General features: G+C 38.0%; 1 protein-coding gene and 1 pseudogene across 3 annotated transcripts; one reads left to right on the forward strand and one right to left on the reverse strand.

Annotated features, from left to right (window-relative positions):
* The first annotated feature begins 203 nt into the window (after positions 1–203).
* LOC113080412 (TATA box-binding protein-like protein 1) lies at positions 204–6865 on the forward strand. Of its 3 annotated transcripts, none has more exons than XM_026252587.1 (8): positions 204–442; positions 1111–1313; positions 1922–2004; positions 2142–2205; positions 2289–2392; positions 5010–5104; positions 6200–6294; positions 6376–6865. In XM_026252587.1, the coding sequence occupies exons 2-7, from the start codon at positions 1179–1181 to the stop codon at positions 6277–6279; spliced, it is 561 nt and encodes a 186-aa protein (XP_026108372.1). In that variant the 5' UTR covers positions 204–442; positions 1111–1178; the 3' UTR covers positions 6280–6294; positions 6376–6865. The 3 variants fall into 3 exon arrangements, with proteins under 3 accessions (XP_026108372.1, XP_026108373.1, XP_026108371.1); XM_026252588.1 differs by having other exon boundaries at positions 6380–6865; XM_026252586.1 differs by having other exon boundaries at positions 205–442; positions 6200–6865.
* Positions 6866–9159: 2294 nt separating this feature from the next.
* Positions 9160–17665, reverse strand: LOC113080411 (solute carrier family 2, facilitated glucose transporter member 12-like; annotated as a pseudogene).
* Between the last annotated feature and the right edge of the window lie 138 nt (positions 17666–17803).

A 17803-nucleotide genomic window follows, 5' to 3' on the forward strand; every position in this document is an offset into this window, starting at 1 on the left:
TTCTGGTGGAAATGCTGCCATTTTAAAAACTAATGGTAGGTAAATTTTGCGACATATTTGGCCCATGTCTCAAGATTAAGTATCCAAATTATACTGTTGTTATTGGAACATAATAAAGTTTCTCGTACCAAAAGATTGCACTAGCAGTCCGTCGTTTTTAAAATAGAATATAAACTCTCCACTTAAACTTGGGTGGTTGTTCTTCTCCTATCCGTGTGGAGACGCTGTAGTGTGTTTGAACGGGCAGTTTCTCATCTCGCGCAGGAACTGACGCATCCTTCACAACAATCGCCGGTTGTCTGTTGTTTGTGTGTTGACGCTTTTGTTGCCCTTCAGACCGTCAATTTTTTTTTATTCATAAAGATTTTTAAACCTTTAAAAACTCGTTTTAATATCGTCTCACAGCATTTTATAATAAAATTCTCTCGAACGCACCATATCAGTAAGTTAAAGTTTATTAGCTCAGTGTGTTTGTTTATTCACTTAGTTATTAACTAAACCTCTCTGTTGTTTAAACTAATTTATGGCCGCTTTTGCGTGCTTATGGACATTTAACTGTTTCTTCTAACAGTTATTTAGTGTTTGAGCTGAAATAGCTAGCGTGCACGTTTAATGTTGTCTCCTGCTGATTAATTGCCTGTGTTGCTTTCGATAAACGTTTGTTGAATGAAAAATTTGTTCTAAAATAAAATGTTTTACCCTGAAATGTAAATTAATTTGTTAGGAGTTATAAAATATACTAAGTTAGCACACTGTTTTGCAAGCGTATTGTTTTGTCATTTGATCTTGTATGCTAAAATAGAGAAGATGTAAAATAATAGCTGCTTTGATATTTTTCTAGTAGGCATCTCCGAGCTTTTTCACTTTATGATATAAGTAGTCATTTTAACAGATGCATTTATCACACAGGGGTCATTCCCCATGGAAAAGCTGGGGTTAAGAGCCTTTGTTTGGGGCACAATGGTCATAGTTAATTAATCACCACCTGTTGTGGTTATTAAACCTAGAAACATTTGGTTGCAAGTCATTTAAGACATGAAACTTAGTTTAAGCTAACGTCAAAATGCAATGTAAAACCACCTGGAATTCTTATGTTTATGTGTTTTGCAGGTTTTCTTTTGTAACGTGACATGCATCTGTAAAGGGATTGTCGAGCTTAAAACATCTACAGCGGCTCCATGGAACCCAGTAATGATGTGGCGCTTGATATCATTGTTTCCAATGTCGTATCTGTCTTCAGAACCAGGTGCCATCTAAACCTGCGTACCATTGGACTAGAGGGGTCTAATGTCATCTACAAGCCTGAAGAGGGAGTAAGTCTAGACTTTGGAGATGAATTTTTATACTTATGCACCTATATGCTTGGTTTACATGCTATTCATTTAAACAGAAATAATAATTTTGGTTTTCAAAACCTCATCTCATCTCAAAATTTGTGTGATTTTAGTATTTTCATTTTTTTCCAAAATTTAAAATGCATGGTTATTTAAATGTACATGGTACATTTAAATCATGTTTGTTTGATCACGTTTACTACAATAGGTAACTGAATGGTTATGCAAAAGGTTGGATGGTTAAGATTTATGAAAATGGCTGACAAATTTGAGAAACAGAATGAGATGATTCGCTGGTGAAAAATTCCAAAATATGTTATTTTTTGAAGACCAGTAGGTTTTTCTGCTATCTCAGTTCTGTTACATAATCATTTAACATGTCTAGTGATTTTTTTTACTTCCAAGCATGCATTTTGTTCCTTTTAAGCTTTAAAATATTGTAATGTGATGCCAACATGTGCATAATATATGAAAAATACGATCATGTTTTGCCCCTTGCTTGAAATCATCAGTATCAATACTATTAATCAGTATATGACTAATCATTAATTCCTGTTGTTGCTTATGTTTTGTGGATGTTTCTCCAGAAAGTCCTGATGAAGCTGCGGAAACCGCGTATCACTGCCTCTATATGGTCATCAGGGAAAATTATTTGCACTGGAGCAACAAGGTCTTACTAAAATCTGCTCATCAAATCTCAGAATTCTAAATAAGCCAAGAGTTATTTGTGCTGCTGCTGAAATTGTTAGTCTTCTCTAATCTTTTTGGGCTAAGTGGTAAATTTCATGCATGTTTATTTTTGTTTAGTGAGGAAGAAGCCAAACTAGGTGCACGACGGTTGGCCCGCTGCCTGCAGAAGATTGGGTTCAAGGTGTGTAAATTGATTAAGTGCGACTGCAAACAGCTTTGTAGAACTTCTGAATGATGTATAAATGGAATTTGTCTCATCTGCAGGTGAGGTTCTCGGACTTTAAGGTTGTCAATGTGTTGGCAGTGTGCTCCTTGCCTTTTCAAATTCGCCTCATTGAGTTCACTAAGAATAACCGCCCTATTGCCAGGTAAGACATTGTTTCCTCTCACGGTGTTCTCAAACGACAAAAAAATTTCACTATGCCCATGTATTTGAATAGTATTGTGGATTGCCAGTATTAATGAAAACAGGTAAGAGACAACTGACTGGCTTTGTAAATGTAAAAGTTGTGCTCGTGCTCAATTTTTTACATTTGGTATTAACATCCGTTTTGGGACAACCTGACAACTGGTCAGTCTTAAATACAGGTTTAAACAGTAAATGGATGTAGTGATGAAATCGGAGACTTTCCCTTCAATGAAATCCAGTCACAAGTAGTCGCAGGAGGCACATTTGAGATGTTAACACCAGCTGTGAACAGTAATTTGTCTCGCCTGACAAGTAGTCAGGCGATTGTCAGAGACACCATCTCTAAAGGAACCTTAAAGGGATATTCCACCTAAAATGAAAATGTTGTCATTAATCATTTATCCCCTTGTCATTCCAATCCTGTAAAAGCTTCGTTAAAGGGGGGGTGAAATGCTATTTCATGCATACTGAGTTTTTTACACTGTTAAAGAGTTGGATTCCCATGCTAAACATGGACAAAGTTTCAAAAATTAAGTTGTACGTTTGAAGGAGTATTTCTGTTCCAAAAATACTCCTTCCGGTTTGTCACAAGTTTCTGAAAGTTTTTTCGAGTATGGCTCTGTGTGACGTTAGATGGAGCGGAATTTCCTTATATGGGTCCTGACGCACTTCTGCCGGAAGAGCGCGCGCTCCCGTTTAGCAGAGCACAAAAGGCATTCACTGATCACAGCGAGAGCATCGCGAAATGTCACAAAAGAAGTGTATTTTTGGTTGCCAGGATTAACAGGATATTGAGTGAAAACGAGCATTTCACCCCCCCTTTAATCTTTGGAACACAATTTAAGATATTTTGGATGAAAACCAGGAGGCTTGAGACTGTCCCATAGAATGCCAAGTAAATTACATTGTCAAGGTCCAGAAAATATGAAAGAACATAAAAATAACATTGTTAGAATAGTCCATCTGCCATCAGTGGTTCAACCGTAATGTTACGAAGCGACGTGAATACTTTTTGTAGGTGAAGAAAACAAAAATAACGACTTAAAGGGGGGGTGAAATGCTCGTTTTCACTCAATATCATGTTAATCTTGAGTACCTATAGAGTAGTACTGCATCCTTCATAACAAAAAGTCTTTAGTTTTATTATATTCATAAGAGAAAGATAGTCTGTACCGATTTTTCCCGGAAAAACACGAGTGCCTGGAGGCGTGACGTGTGGGCGGAGCTAAAGAATCACGAGCGCCAGTTGCGTTGACAGCGTTTGAAAGCTGTGACAGCTGTGAAGGCTGAAACTGAACGAGAGCAGCAGCAGCAAGGACTCGCTCCGAGCGGGGCTCGAACCCGGGTCTCCGATGTGAGGCGGACGCATTAACAAGGAGGCAGAGATATTTGAAGCAGTTTTACTCACCGCCTGCGGTTCCAACACACGATCGTGACCCTTTTTCGTTCGGATTGCATCATCCTTAAGAAATAAACGATACGCAAATCCGTCATCAAACTGGGCCTTGTTTGTAAAACAAGCATTTTAGAAATGCAGGGAACAAACACAAACGCTTGCACAACTCCGTTGATGCTCTGTAAAAATAAACTCCATCCACTGGTCCCTTAATGCTGTTTTTTCTTTGGTAATCTGTGCAGGGTTGCCCTGGCAACCAAAAACACACTCCTTTTGTGACATTTCGCGACACTCGCGCTGAGATGAGTGATTGTCTGTGCACAGCCTCTCTCTGCTCTGCTATACGGGAGCGCGCGCTCTTCCGGCAGAAGTGCCCTCAGGACCCATATAAGGAAATTCCGCTCCATCTAACGTCACACAGAGCCATACTCAAAAAAAACTTTCCGAAACTTGTGACCAACCGGAAGGAGTATTTTTGGAACAGAAATACTCCTTCAAACGTACAACTTAATTTTTGAAACTTTGTCCATGTTTAGCATGGGAATCCAACTCTTTAACAGTGTAAAAAACTCAGTATGCATGAAATAGCATTTCACTCCCCCTTTAATTCAAACAATTCCTTTGTCAAAAGTCTCCTCTCCTCTACGTATGCAGCTTTTCTGTGTCACAAGGATGCATGGCAGAGAGGAGCATACAGTCATGTGGAGAGACACAGAGGAGATTGTTGACAAAGGAATTGTTGAATAAAGTCGTTATTTTTGTTTTCTTATTTGTTATCTTACAAAAAGTATTCTCGTCACTTCATAACGTTACGGATGAACCACTGATGGCAGATGGACTTTTCTGACGACGTCTTTCATACCTTTCTGGACCTTGACAGTGTAATTAACTTGGCAGTCTATCGGACAGTCTCAACTCTCCCAAAATTTTCATCCAAAATATCTTAAATCATGTTTTGATGAAAAACAAGGCTTTTAACGGAACGACATTGGGGTAAGTGATTAATGACCAAATTTTGGAGTGGAGCTGAGTATCCCTTTAAGTGTAAAAAAAAAATAAAAATAAAAGAGGAACACTGCTCTCTACTGGTCAAATTGTGTATTGACAATCTCAAAATATGCCACATGCTCTCCAACAGCTGGATTGCAGGTTTCATCACTATATTTGTGTGTATTTTTAGCTATGAACCCGAGCTCCATCCTGCTGCATCATACAGGATTAAAAACCTCAGGAGTACAGTGCAGGTGTTTTCCACAGGCAGTATCACTGTTACAGGTAAAACAAACACATACGCTCAGTATCATTTTCTCTACCATAATAAGGGTTTAGCTGCAATGTACTGCAAACATCTGGACCGCTGAAGAACCTTTTAAAATGTATTAAATTAAATATTATGTAAAGTACCAATAGACGAGACTTAAAGTACCAATAGAGGTCAAGTTAGTGATTTTAAATTACCAAGACTTCAGTGCTTGCCTCAATAGAGATCTTGCAGATTACTGCATTAGTCACTTACGTTAAAGAAGTATTCCTTATTTAGCCACATTGTCAACCACTCATTCTTTGCAGCCTCTTCATTCGGAAGTAAAAATAAAATAAATATACTTTCACAGTGTAGGACACAGCGTCTTTGTGACATGATGTTAACCACACAAACAAGCTACTGTGTTTGAGGGTGGTTGTTCGACGCCAGCCTATGTCAGACAGGCATTATACAAATGTAGCCATCACAGGAGTGGGATTCGAATAAATGACTTGTTTGGGAGTTCAGAATTGATTCTTTCTTTAATTTACATGCACAGACAGCTACATTACACTCTGCATGAAAGACAATATATTCGTAATGACATAATATGGGGCACTTTATAGGCAGCCCACTGAACTCAAGCTGTGTAGATCATGAAGGTCTGGAAATGAGCAAATATAATGCAGTGAGCTACAATGAGGCTCTGGACTCCTTTTATTTGTTTAAGATTTAAAATCTTTTATTAATTTTATGATACTGATAATTTTCCTAGTGTTCTTATATATGCAGGAAATAAATATGTATATATTTATATTTTTTTCAGCTGTATTTTGTAGCATATTTGACTTAATATAGATTATTGAAAACATTTTGGCTTGTTTCTAAAAGTCTGATTTTTTTTTACACTTTTTTTTTTCAATATATATATATTTTGCTTGTTTTTATTTAAATGCCGACCTATTTAAGAAGTATTATTTAATGATTTCCACATGCAAACATTTTTCACACAAATATACCTATGAATGATGAATGGAACCCACTGTTTAGAACCTGCTTTGTTGTATAAAGAAAGGCTGAACTAATGTAAGATTTTATTGATAATTACCATTTTTCCCTCTCTCTAGGACCAAATGTGCAAAGTGTGGCGTCTGCAGTGGAGCAGATTTATCCTCTGCTGTTTGAGTGTCAGAAAACACGATCATAAAACACACACGCACACGTAGGCACCAGTTTGAAATGAAAGCACCTTATCATTGAATGTTTTAAGGCTTGTAACTGTTGTACTGTATGTGTCTCCAAGGCAGCTTTTGCCATTTCACGTCCAAGCGGGTCTGGGTCGTGTGTTTTCAGAGTCATGCCTTTGAATGCTGACTTTGGTGTTCGGACCCCACAGCGATTTATGACGACCTCTTAAAGCTCAGAAGAGGACCATTAGTGCATTGACATTGTGTTGCTGACATTGTGTAGTTTATGAACACTTGAATTAACTGTATTATATAATGCATGGAACACCAAAGTAAAAACTGGCAAGTAGTGACATTTAAGGATCACATTTTACTTAAAGTTCTTGGAAATTTGATTCTAGTGATGTCTTTGCAACTCATTTAATAAGTCAGAATTAAGAAGTTAAAGGGCAAACACTTCATATTTAAACAGGAGGTGATGTATATCTGGTGTATGCTGTGGACAAGAACACTCTGGGTTGTGAAGGAGTCTTTGGTCCATATGTTTGTAATATGTGAATAATTTTGTATTTTATAACGAACAAAATAAAATAACCCCTATATTAAGTCATTGTGTCCATGTCTCTGCAAGAGTAATATCCCATCATTTCTCATATTTAGGCCCACAAGTCATTCACAAAGTAATACATGTCCACTGCCTCTTTCTTAATAGATTTGTAACTTGATCTTGATTGTGCTTTTATATTTTTTATCATGTTTAATTTCAACCGCACAAACATTTATCAAAAACGAGTCACAATGTGCCGCTTGAAACGCAGTCATAAGAAAAGTATTTATGTTCTGAATTTTTTCAGATTCTATTAATAATATCTAACAAATGTCGTTTGAAGCTCCTATGTTGCACATGACAGATCGCTGCAGCCTCAGCTGAACTTGAAGCACTTGGCGGGAGTAAACAGATAATCTTTTCCTCTTTACTACTACAGTGCAAAAAAACAAAAAACATGAATAAACTTTTAAAGGGTATTAAAAAATAAAGTACAACTTACCGAAACGTATCACGCTTACAGGTGCATCCCAGTAAATTAGAATGTCATGGAAAAGTTCATTTATTTCATTAATTCAACTCAAATTGTGAAACTTGTGTATTAAATAAATGAAATGCACACAGACTGAAGTAGTTTAAGTCTTTGGTTCTTTTAATTGTGATGATTTTTGCTCTTATTTAACAAAAACCCACCAATTCAACAAATTAGAATACTTCATAAGACCAATAAAAAAACATCTTTAGTGAATTGTTGGCCTTCTGGAAAGTATGTTAATTTACTGTACATGAGCCCCAACCAAGTATTGAGTACCTTTTGCTTTAATTACTGCCTCAATTCGGCGTGGCATGGAGGTGATCAGTTTGTGGCACTGCTGAGGTGCTATGGAAGCCCAGGTTTCTTCGACAGTGGCCCTAAGTTCAACTGCATTTTTTTGGTCTCTTGTTTCTCATTTTCCTCTTGACAATATCCCATAGATTCTCTCTGGGTTTCAGGTCTGGTGAGTTTGCTGGCAAGTCATGCACACCAACACCATGCTCATTTAACCAACTTTTGGTGCTTTTGGCAGTGTGGGCAGGTGCCAAATCCTGCTGGAAAATGATCAGCATCTTAAAAAAGCGGCTCAGAAGGAAGCATGAATTGCTCCAAGATTTCTTGGTAAAGGGGTGCAGTGACTTTGGTTTTCAAAAAACACAATGGACCAACACCAGTAGATGACATTGCACACCAAAACATCACAGACTGTGAAAACTTAACACTGGACTTCAATCAACTTGGGCTATGAGCTTCTCCATCCTTCCTCCAGACTCTAGGGTCTTGGTTTCCAAATGAAATACAAAACTTGCTCTCATCTGAAAAGAGGACTTTGGCTAACCATTGGCTAACAGTCCAGATCTTCTTCTGCTTAGCCCAGGTGAGATGCCTCTGGTGTTGTCTGTGGTTCAGGAGAGGCTTAACAAGAGAAATACGACAACTGTAGCCAAACTCCTTGACACTTCTGTGTGTGGTGGATCTTGATGCCTTGACCCAAGCCTCATTCCATTCCTTGTGAAGTTTACTCAAATTCTTGAATTGATTTCGCTTGTCAATCCTCTTAAGGCTGCGGTTCTCTCAGTTGGTTGTGCATATATTTCTTCAAAACTTTTTCCTTCCAATCAACTTTCTGTTAACATGCTTGGATACAGCACTCTGTGAACAGCCAGCTTCTTTGGCAATGAATGTTTGTAGCTCACCCTCCTTGTGAAGGGTGTCAATGATTGTCTTGTGGACAACTGTCAGATCAGCAGTCTTCCCCATGATTGTGTAGCTTAGTGAACCAAACTGAGAGACCATTTTGAAGGCTCAGAAAATCTTTGCGGGTGTTTTGAGTTGATTAGCTGATTTGCATGTCACCATGTTCTAATTTGTTGAGATAGTGAATTGGTGGGTTTTTGTTAAATTTGAGTCAAAATGAAAAGAACCAAAGACTTAAACTACTTCAGTCTGTGTGCAATGAATTTATTTAATACACAAGTTTCACAATTTGAGTTGAATTACTGAAATAAATGAACACAACATTCTAATTTATTGAGATGCACCTATAATGTCTTCGTCCAATAAGTGTTTGAAACACTGTCGCGAAAACAGCTAGTAAAAAAAGTCACGTGAAGCCACACATACTTCTGATAAGTCATTCACTACAATCTTAACTATAGTTAAATGCATTTGGCTTTGACTTGCCATGCCTTGCTTATGGCCATGATTGCACAATTTACTAAGTGTTTCATAACAGTCAGCTGTAAATATTTAATATAAATCTGTCAATACCAAAACTTTTTTTAAATGAATACAAATGAATCATATTGACAAAAAAACTCTTCTCAACTGACCCATCATGCCATGGGAAGGTTTATTAAGCTAAATTATCACAATGACAACATCAATCAGTTATATCTCTTCAATACTTTGAAATGTGTAGTAACAAGCTTGGCTGTCCTGTTGTTAGCAAATACCCTTGTGAACCTCCCCTCTTCATCTAGGTAAAGAGTCAAACAGTTGTGAGGGCTTTTTCCTCCTGTGAGGGTTGTGCTGTGGCTTCATGTTTTCTTCTATGAGTCAGCAGTCTGCTGCTCAGGTGATTTCTGCAAAACAAGACACGTGTCAGATCATTTTGTTATGCACTTTAAAACAAAAAGTCAGTGATGCATGCAATATGGGACAAAGTGCCAAACATTGTAAAATCACGTGTATGAGTGTTTTTGACCCTCACACCGCTATTGTAAAGACATTTTTAGCCGAATGGGGAACTTGTAGAACAGGTTGCTGAAAAAAATTGTATCATCCCAAGTGTCTGTATTTTCAAGTCTCTCCTTCATTGTAAATATGTGTATTTGTAGCCAAATATAATATCTAAGATTTAATCAATGCATTAAAACATTCACATATTAAATTAATTAAATTAATATAATAATTTATTTTAATTAATAAAATTGTCTTACATGGCAAATTTTAATACATACAGCAATAATAAAAGTGATGCCTGAGCAAACTCCATTAATTCAGGGTGAACTTACATCTTTTTTTCACAGACATGTCATGGCTGGGATTTAAAATGGTCTAAAAAAGCTGGTTTTAGCTTTGTTTCCCAGTTAACATGCACTTTACAGTCCTCATACATTATATGTTTGGCTTTTGCTTTGATTCATCTGTTCTCTGTAGATCCCACCTTCTTGCATGCCAAAATTGGTTGATTATGTACAATGCCTAATTTTCAGTCACTACCTTCAGCAAGTTTGAGGATAACAAAACCAAAACTCAAAACATTTTAGGCAATTTAGAAATCCTGGTCACACACGTGTGTGTGTGTGTGTGTGTGTGTGTGTGTGTGAGTGTGAGTGTTTGTGCTTACTTCATGGCAAGCTCCTTAGAGATCTGTTCCAGCGATCGGCCTTTAGTTTCTGGCACAAATACAATCACAAACACCACCAACACGAAGCTCATAGCAGCATAGGAGAAGATCACGGTGGGCAGGCCGATCCTCTCTACAACCACAACACAGCTCAGTAAATCACCTCTGAAAAGCACTCCTTTCTGCTACAAAAACGGTTTTGTTTATTGTTCTGTGCTTGTATTTTTGTGTTTCTTTGTGTTTTCATTCCATCTCTGCAGGAACGTCCCCACGGGTGGTAAATGAATGTTTGACGGACTGCCTTTAAACACAGGTTACTGAAGCCAAAGCAAATTATACATATGTATGTATGTATCTATTTATCTGATATATAAATATATATGAAAAGTAAAGACATTCTATTAAGAGTATCTTTTTTTTCTACCACCTATTATGTAATGTTAATTTAATTCAAATGCATTTGCAGTGCACTTTTCACAACAAATATTGTTCCAGAGAATGTTTACAGTTAATACTGACAGGCTTAATTTTTTCTCAAATTTTACATAGACCCCCTTGAGATCCCTGGACCTGTCTGAAAACCTTTGATTTATATAATTTAAGATAGGCTAAAGCAACACTTGTAGGGTATGAGAACAACATGCCGGGTTAAATTCTAACATTAATAATCAATCCACTGTTTTTCAAATCAAAACAACATATCCCTTTGACCCAGTTAGTTAATGATCGATTGCTTAATGAACTGTGCTCTTACATAACTCATGGAGGGACATTATAGTGTCATGCTTGTCTTACTTTTTTTTTTTAGAAACATAATGCCAATCATGTCTGTAGCACAAAAAGTAAGAGACAGTTTTTGTATTAAATGTAATACTTAGGCTTAGGAATTTAGTTTTTAAGTTACCCCCAGGGCATCCAAGATGTAGGTGACTTTTTCTTTAGTAGAACACAAACTGAGATATTTCACTCAAACCGTTGCAGTATGTTAGTCATATAATGCAAGTGGATGGGAACAACAGCTAAAACGTACAAAAAAAACATAAAACAAACCCAAATTAAACCCTGCGGCTGGTGACAGTACATTGATGTGTAAAGACAAAACGATCGGTCTGTGCAAGAAACTGGACAGTATTTATGAAGTTTTTTAACTGTACTGCGAATCCTCGACACAGTCTGTGCATGAGGCGTCTTCTTCTTCATGCTTTATGGCAGATCACAGACTTATACAGTAAGTGCATTACCGCCACCTATCTCTCAAGTGGACCACACTCCTTATTGAGATTGTAGGGAGATTGTTAATGGTCCATTCGATAGATAGGTGGTGTTAATGCACTTATAAGTCTGCGATCTGACATAAAGCAAGCAAGCAAGAAGTTCAAACAGTTCATGCATTTCAGTGCATCTTAGATAAAAAAAAAAAAGATATAAATACTGTTAATTTTCTTGCACAGACCAATCATTTTGTGTCTTTACACAACAATGTACAGTCACGAGCCGTAAGGTTTAATTTGGTGTATGGTTTTTTTTTTTTTTTTTTGTGTTTTAGCGTGATTCCCATCGACTTGCATTATAGACTGCAACAATTTGAATTAAATATCTCAGTTTGCAGAAAAAACATCAAATTTCATTTTTGGGTGAACTATCCCTTTAATCAAACCACTAACTTTAAGAAAAACTAATAGTGGTGTTCACTAATTGTAAAATGTCCCCCCTAACAGTGTCAGATCAAGGACCCAGAGTACAAGACTATTTAACTCCTTATCTAAACAGAGACAGCCTCAATCTTCATGGGTTTTATTGGATGAACTTCATAAGCCCGATTCTGATAAATACGCGGCCTGCTCCCTGCAATACAACTGGGTCACCATGACCTACTGATCTCATAACCCCTTCTGTGTTTGTGTGTTACCTGTCAGAGTAAGGAAGGTCATCGATATGAGCATATTTGTGGCCCAGTTAAAGGCAGAGATGACGGACACAGCCTTTCCACGGATGCCAGTTGGGAAGATTGCACTCAAAACCACATGAACCACTGCAGATTGATAATTACATTTGGTTTAAAAAAGCAAGAGATAATGAAAAAACAAAACAGCTTGTAAAAATAAAAAATCTGCAACATATGCTTTTCATAGAAATGCAACATTAAAAGAATAGTTCACCTAAAAAAGAAACCATTCAATCAATATCATGTTGTTCCAAACGCTGCTTGACTACCTTTCTTCTAAATATTTGAATATTATCTGGCATCTTTTTTCATTACAGAAAGCGAATTGGCACTGGGGCTGCAAAGCTCCATAAAATATTATTTTGAGTCAGATGTTTTTAATGAATTAACTTAAAAATTTTGCTTATAATAAGGACTGATCCAGTTCTTAAGATGAACTGATTAAATCACAGCAGTTAACAGCGGTTCACAGGAGAGTAGTAACCTTTTCGAACGAATACACAGGGGCAAAAGAGCGCTGTTCATTTTTTGGGTGAAACTATTCCTTTAACAAGACATTTTTGTTTTATGTGGCAGTGTGAACAGTGACTGAATCTTACTTGGTCCCAAGCTGATGGAAAATCCTGCTACATAAACCAGCAAGCTGACCAGAGAGATCCATTTCAGAGAGGGCGACAACCTCATTAACATGAAGAGACCGAAGTGCAATTTTGGAGCTGTCTTTCTCAGAACCCTTAGCCAGTTCCATAAATGTTGTCCTATAATCATTAGTATAGTTTAAAATCCAATGGTCCTTAGTGTCATTAAAGAGGAAAACATTTGTTTTGTGCTTGTTTTGAAGTTCACTGTAAGAAGGCTGGTATAAACCCAGTGGACTGTTTGTCTGGAAATCAGTCTCTTCTCCCATCCCAAATACTGTTAGGTTTGCTTTATTAACGGGGCCTCTGCATAGGCTTGAAACATGTGTGTGACTTTGCAAAGTAATGGCCCCCAGTGTTGCTGTTGACAACATCATGACAACAGCTCCAACACATAGTAGGACTTTAGGTCCCACTTTGTCCACTAGAAAGACTGCAGGAATGGTCCCTGCCACTTTAACCACTCCAAACCCTGTGGATGCAAGAGTCGCTGCCTCGTTCCCATGGAAGCCCACGCCGCTGAGAACAGTCGATGCATACGCTAAAATGTTGGGCTGTCCCGTAGCCTGCTGCAAGAAAACCAGTGCAGCACCAACAAGCAGTCTCTGAAGCATATTGTCACGGGAACAAAAGAGGTCCAGGAAGCCGTGCAGGTGCTCCGCACCCAATGTCATGCGTATCGCCTGAATTTCGTCCTCTACCGCGTCTACTCCTCTGATTCCTGCACGGAGACGAAGGAGAGTTGCATGAGCCTCTTTGTCGCGCTGCTGGGCCAGCAAAAAGCGTGGACTCTGTGGCAAAAGCGGCATTATGCCAGCTTGCAGCAAAGCGGGGAGCAGCACGCCACCGAACGTAAACCTCCATCCATCCGGGACCCCTGCGAATGCCCAGCTCATTCCAAAACCCAAGAGCATCCCTAAAACTACCATCAACTCGTACACACACACGCACCTCCCGCGCCAGGTGGCCGGTGCTACTTCTGCCGCATAAAGGCATGATGCTGTGCCAGATAGCGCTACCGCCATGCCGACAAGCATCCGCCCAACTACTAGAACCAAAAATGACACCACACACAACGCTCAGAAGTGTGCCCAACACACACAGCAGCGCCGTGAGGATGATGGAGAACCGCCGTCCGTAGCGGTCCAGGATGGTGCCGCCACCCAGGGAGAGAAGGAAGGCTCCAAACAGAAGAGACCCAACGACTTGCTCTTGCTGCGGGCAGGAGAGAATCAAAATTTCCCTGAGTTGAAGCAATGCTCCTGATATCAGACTCATCTCATAGCCCATCATCAACCCACTCAAGCAGGCCACAGACACAGAACACAACACCAGTGCTGCACCACTGCCTACAGAGAGAGAAGGAAGAGTACAATATATATATATATATATATATATACAGCAAAATGTGCAAGCACCACACAAATGTATGTATGGGTATGTAGTCATATAATTCAACAGCACCCGTATACTTATTTTGATTGTATACTGGCACCGTTAAAACAAAATATCTCTAAAATATACAAAAAATACAAAATATCTATGAATATTCAGTGTAACAAAAATCATCACATGAATTTCTCATGAGTCATCATTGAATCACTTAATTGTGTTCACTGCAATCATCATACACAAGCTCACATGGCTTTGGTTTTCAAGGCTTCTTCCATGCTTGCCTATGCTGTAAAAATCTATAAAAACTATTAAATTGAAGCAATTTTCTGAATTGATTTTTACAGGTGTTTTATCTGTATTTTGAATTTTGCACTGCACTTAATTGTGTTTTACTGTTAAAGGAAAATGTGCTATGTAAAATTTATGGCTCAAAATTATCAGAGCTTTTTTAAATTACCAGTGCATTTACTGCCTTTTTTTCAGCGTACAAACAATTTTACAGTAAGCACTGGCAAGTGTTTGAATTGCTGTATTGCAGACATTATAATCATCGACATCCCAGATGAATGATAAAACAGTCTGCACATTAATCACATCTGTGACCCTGGACCACAAAACCAGTCTTAAGTTGCTGGGGTATATTTTAGTAATAACCAAAAATTTAGTAATAACCAAAAATACATTTTATTGGTCAAAATTATAATTTTTTCTTTTATGCCAAAATCATTAGGATAATTAGTAAATATAATTTCCTTAATTTTTTTCATACCATGTAGGAAATGTAATTTTTGGTTAGTAATATGCATTGCTAAGAATTAATTTCGGACAACTTTCAAGGCGATTTTCTCAATATTTACCTTTTTTTTTTTTGCACCCTCGGATTCCAGATTTGCAAATAGCTGTATCTCAGCCAAATATTGTCCTATCCTAATAAAAATCTATCCATCAATTGAAAGCCTATTTATTCAGCTTTCAGATCATGTAGAAATCTCAATTTTGAAAAATTTACACTTAAGACTGGATTTGTGATCCCATTTAATTAACTATAATATACCTGAGTATATATGACTGCTTCATCACAGCTATCACAAGAAATTTACAATTATAATTACAGGGTTTCATTAAAGGGGTCATATGATGCTTTTTCAAATTCAATTTCTCTTTGGAGTGTTACAAACTCTTGGTGCATGAAGAAGTTCTGTAAAGTTGCAAAGACTAAAGTCTCAAATCCAAAGAGATATTCTTTATAAAAGTTAGACTCATCCACACCCCCCTAAAACGTCTCCTTTTAACACGCCCCCACATCTCTATGTCACTATGTGGAAAATTTGCATAAGACCGCCCAGATATTCACGCAAATAAAGAAAGCGTACCTTTTATTCTCGTTGTAGTATTGTTGTTGCCGCCGCTGCCGCCATGTCGTATAGACGCTGTCTGTTTCACTATGAAAGCGAAACTACATTGTTTGGGCTTCTAAAAACAGGACAATATCCGCTTCGTCATGCCTGGAGCTGATCCATGCTGGTCACTGAGGAAACACATCAACTTTGAACTGTGGATCGCCGGATCGGCTCTCACCATGGACAAAGCTGAGTCCAGCCCGGGGTCGTCACATGTGGTTGCCGCAATCCCAGCAGACGCTCCTTCCTAGAATCTGCCGGTCGCGCTGTTCTCAAGGCCAAAGTGTGTGACGCTGTTTTGTTGAGAAAGCAAAAACTACTTTGTTTGGCCTTCCAAAAGAGGACACGACTAGAAATTATGTTTTATATCACGTTTATAATGGTTTTTTATGTTTATGTCTCATTGCTCTGGCCAGACAGGGCATCAAAATATGTTAAGGGGCGTAACATTTCTGTCACACGCTTGAGGTATTCGGCCAATCACAACGCACTGGATAGCTGGCCAATCAGAGCCACACCTTGCTTTTCAGACCGATGAGAAAGGCGGGGCATAGAGAGGAAACAATAATGGAAAATGTGGAAAATAATTTGTTTTTTGAATGTTAGACTGCATAAACACACTACATTACACCAAATACACAAAATAATGTTGTTTTTATCAGCATCATACGACCCCTTTAAGCTATTATTTGTATTAAATAACATGTTTTAAAATACCTTTATCATTCCTAACCAAGTTACACACACCACACACAGATTTTAATTTTGAGTTTATGATAATCAGGAAAATTGTCATTACTAGTCATTGTTAGTTCATGACTACTTCATACCAAAAATAACTTCTAATTTTACTTTTTTTACCACAAATAATTAATTATGAAAATAACAGGGAAATGTACACTTTACTTCTTCCAAGTGATATAAACTGTTTTAGTCAAGTTTGACTGGATGCACAGACTTTGACATCAAAAGCTAAAAATATAGGAAGCTTTTTTCTGTTTCCTGTGTGATGTAGTACTTACCTGTTTGTGCAGATGTTTTTTTCTCTTGATATATGTGTGTGTCCTGATTCTGTAGACATGTTTTGCTCTGAGGAACGGGAGTCATTCTTATGGTCTCTTCAGATGCTTCCATGTTCTTCAAGGGTTGTGGTACAACTAAAGAAGGTGGCCAGTAAACAATTCTTATTAAACAATAGGTTCATGATCAGGTGATCATGCACGCATTTCTCCAGCAATGGTTTTAGCAATTAAAAGAGTACAGTAATGATAGAACACATTTGTAAGGGACCTTCAGAGTTCTCCAAGATTTTGACCATGACTCCTCCACAACACTGAAGATATTCATTGGTATTAGACCAACAGAAAAACTTTTCAAACCATAGTCTGCTGATCCTCATTCAATATGTCTCTAATATGCATTCAAGTAACCAGTGAACACTTAAAAAACACAAACTGGTTCTCTAGTTTATGGAAGCTCATCCTAACAAAGCCACCAATGGGAACACCAAAACATACCGAAATAACTTTATTTGCTGCTGTGGCTGTTAAAAAAAGAAGTATAACAGCATCCCAATCAGGAATACACAGCCATTGACCATCTTGAATTTCTCAGTACCAGGGTTGCTGTAGGCGCAGATGAACTAGTAGTAACGTTTTTTTTTACTATCAAGACCATTCAAACAGAACTTCCGGTTTTAATATCAACGTTACCTCTTTAATGTCAACAACGGAGAAAGCTGTCTATGAAATCATCGCAGGTGTCCGTCTCTCTTCTCCTGGGTAGCAGACTTGACTGCCCTTATGCCGACACTCGTTCCTTGTTTTGGAAGGCACTTTGACGTAAACTCCGCCTACATTAACCAGTGCAAAACAGCTAGGCTGAATATGTCAAGTAAGCAGAAGGAGTTGAAGAACTAACGTGGAACTTAGCAGCTCTGACTGAACGGTGTTCATAAATTAAAATGTATTATTACGCTAGGAATTTCATATTCTTCCGTGTTTTGACTGAACGAAATAATGTGGTGACCGACAGAAAAGCTGTCTTTTAAGTCGCAGTGCAGAATATTACGTGTATGATGTTTGTCAGCTGTCTGATTCGTCCAGGAGTCGAGAGCTCAGTTCTTTTGATTTGAATCATTAGAACAGTTCTGTTCAATGAATCATTGAACCGGCTCAGACTGAACGAGTCGTTTAAGATTCGAAGTCAATCGGGACGAACCGATTTAAAATTT

The sequence above is a fragment of the Carassius auratus genome, unplaced genomic scaffold, assembly GCF_003368295.1.
Source record: "Carassius auratus strain Wakin unplaced genomic scaffold, ASM336829v1 scaf_tig00031263, whole genome shotgun sequence".
Taxonomy (NCBI): domain Eukaryota; kingdom Metazoa; phylum Chordata; class Actinopteri; order Cypriniformes; family Cyprinidae; genus Carassius; species Carassius auratus.

Bases quoted from the DNA above. Each gene is read 5' to 3' on its own strand.
- LOC113080412 (XM_026252587.1), top strand. From the start codon at position 1,179: ATGGAACCCAGTAATGATGTGGCGCTTGATATCATTGTTTCCAATGTC. The intron at 2,206-2,288 runs GTGTGTAAATTG...TCTCATCTGCAG, and splicing joins TGCAGAAGATTGGGTTCAAG to GTGAGGTTCTCGGACTTTAA. The intron at 5,105-6,199 runs GTAAAACAAACA...CCCTCTCTCTAG, and splicing joins AGGCAGTATCACTGTTACAG to GACCAAATGTGCAAAGTGTG.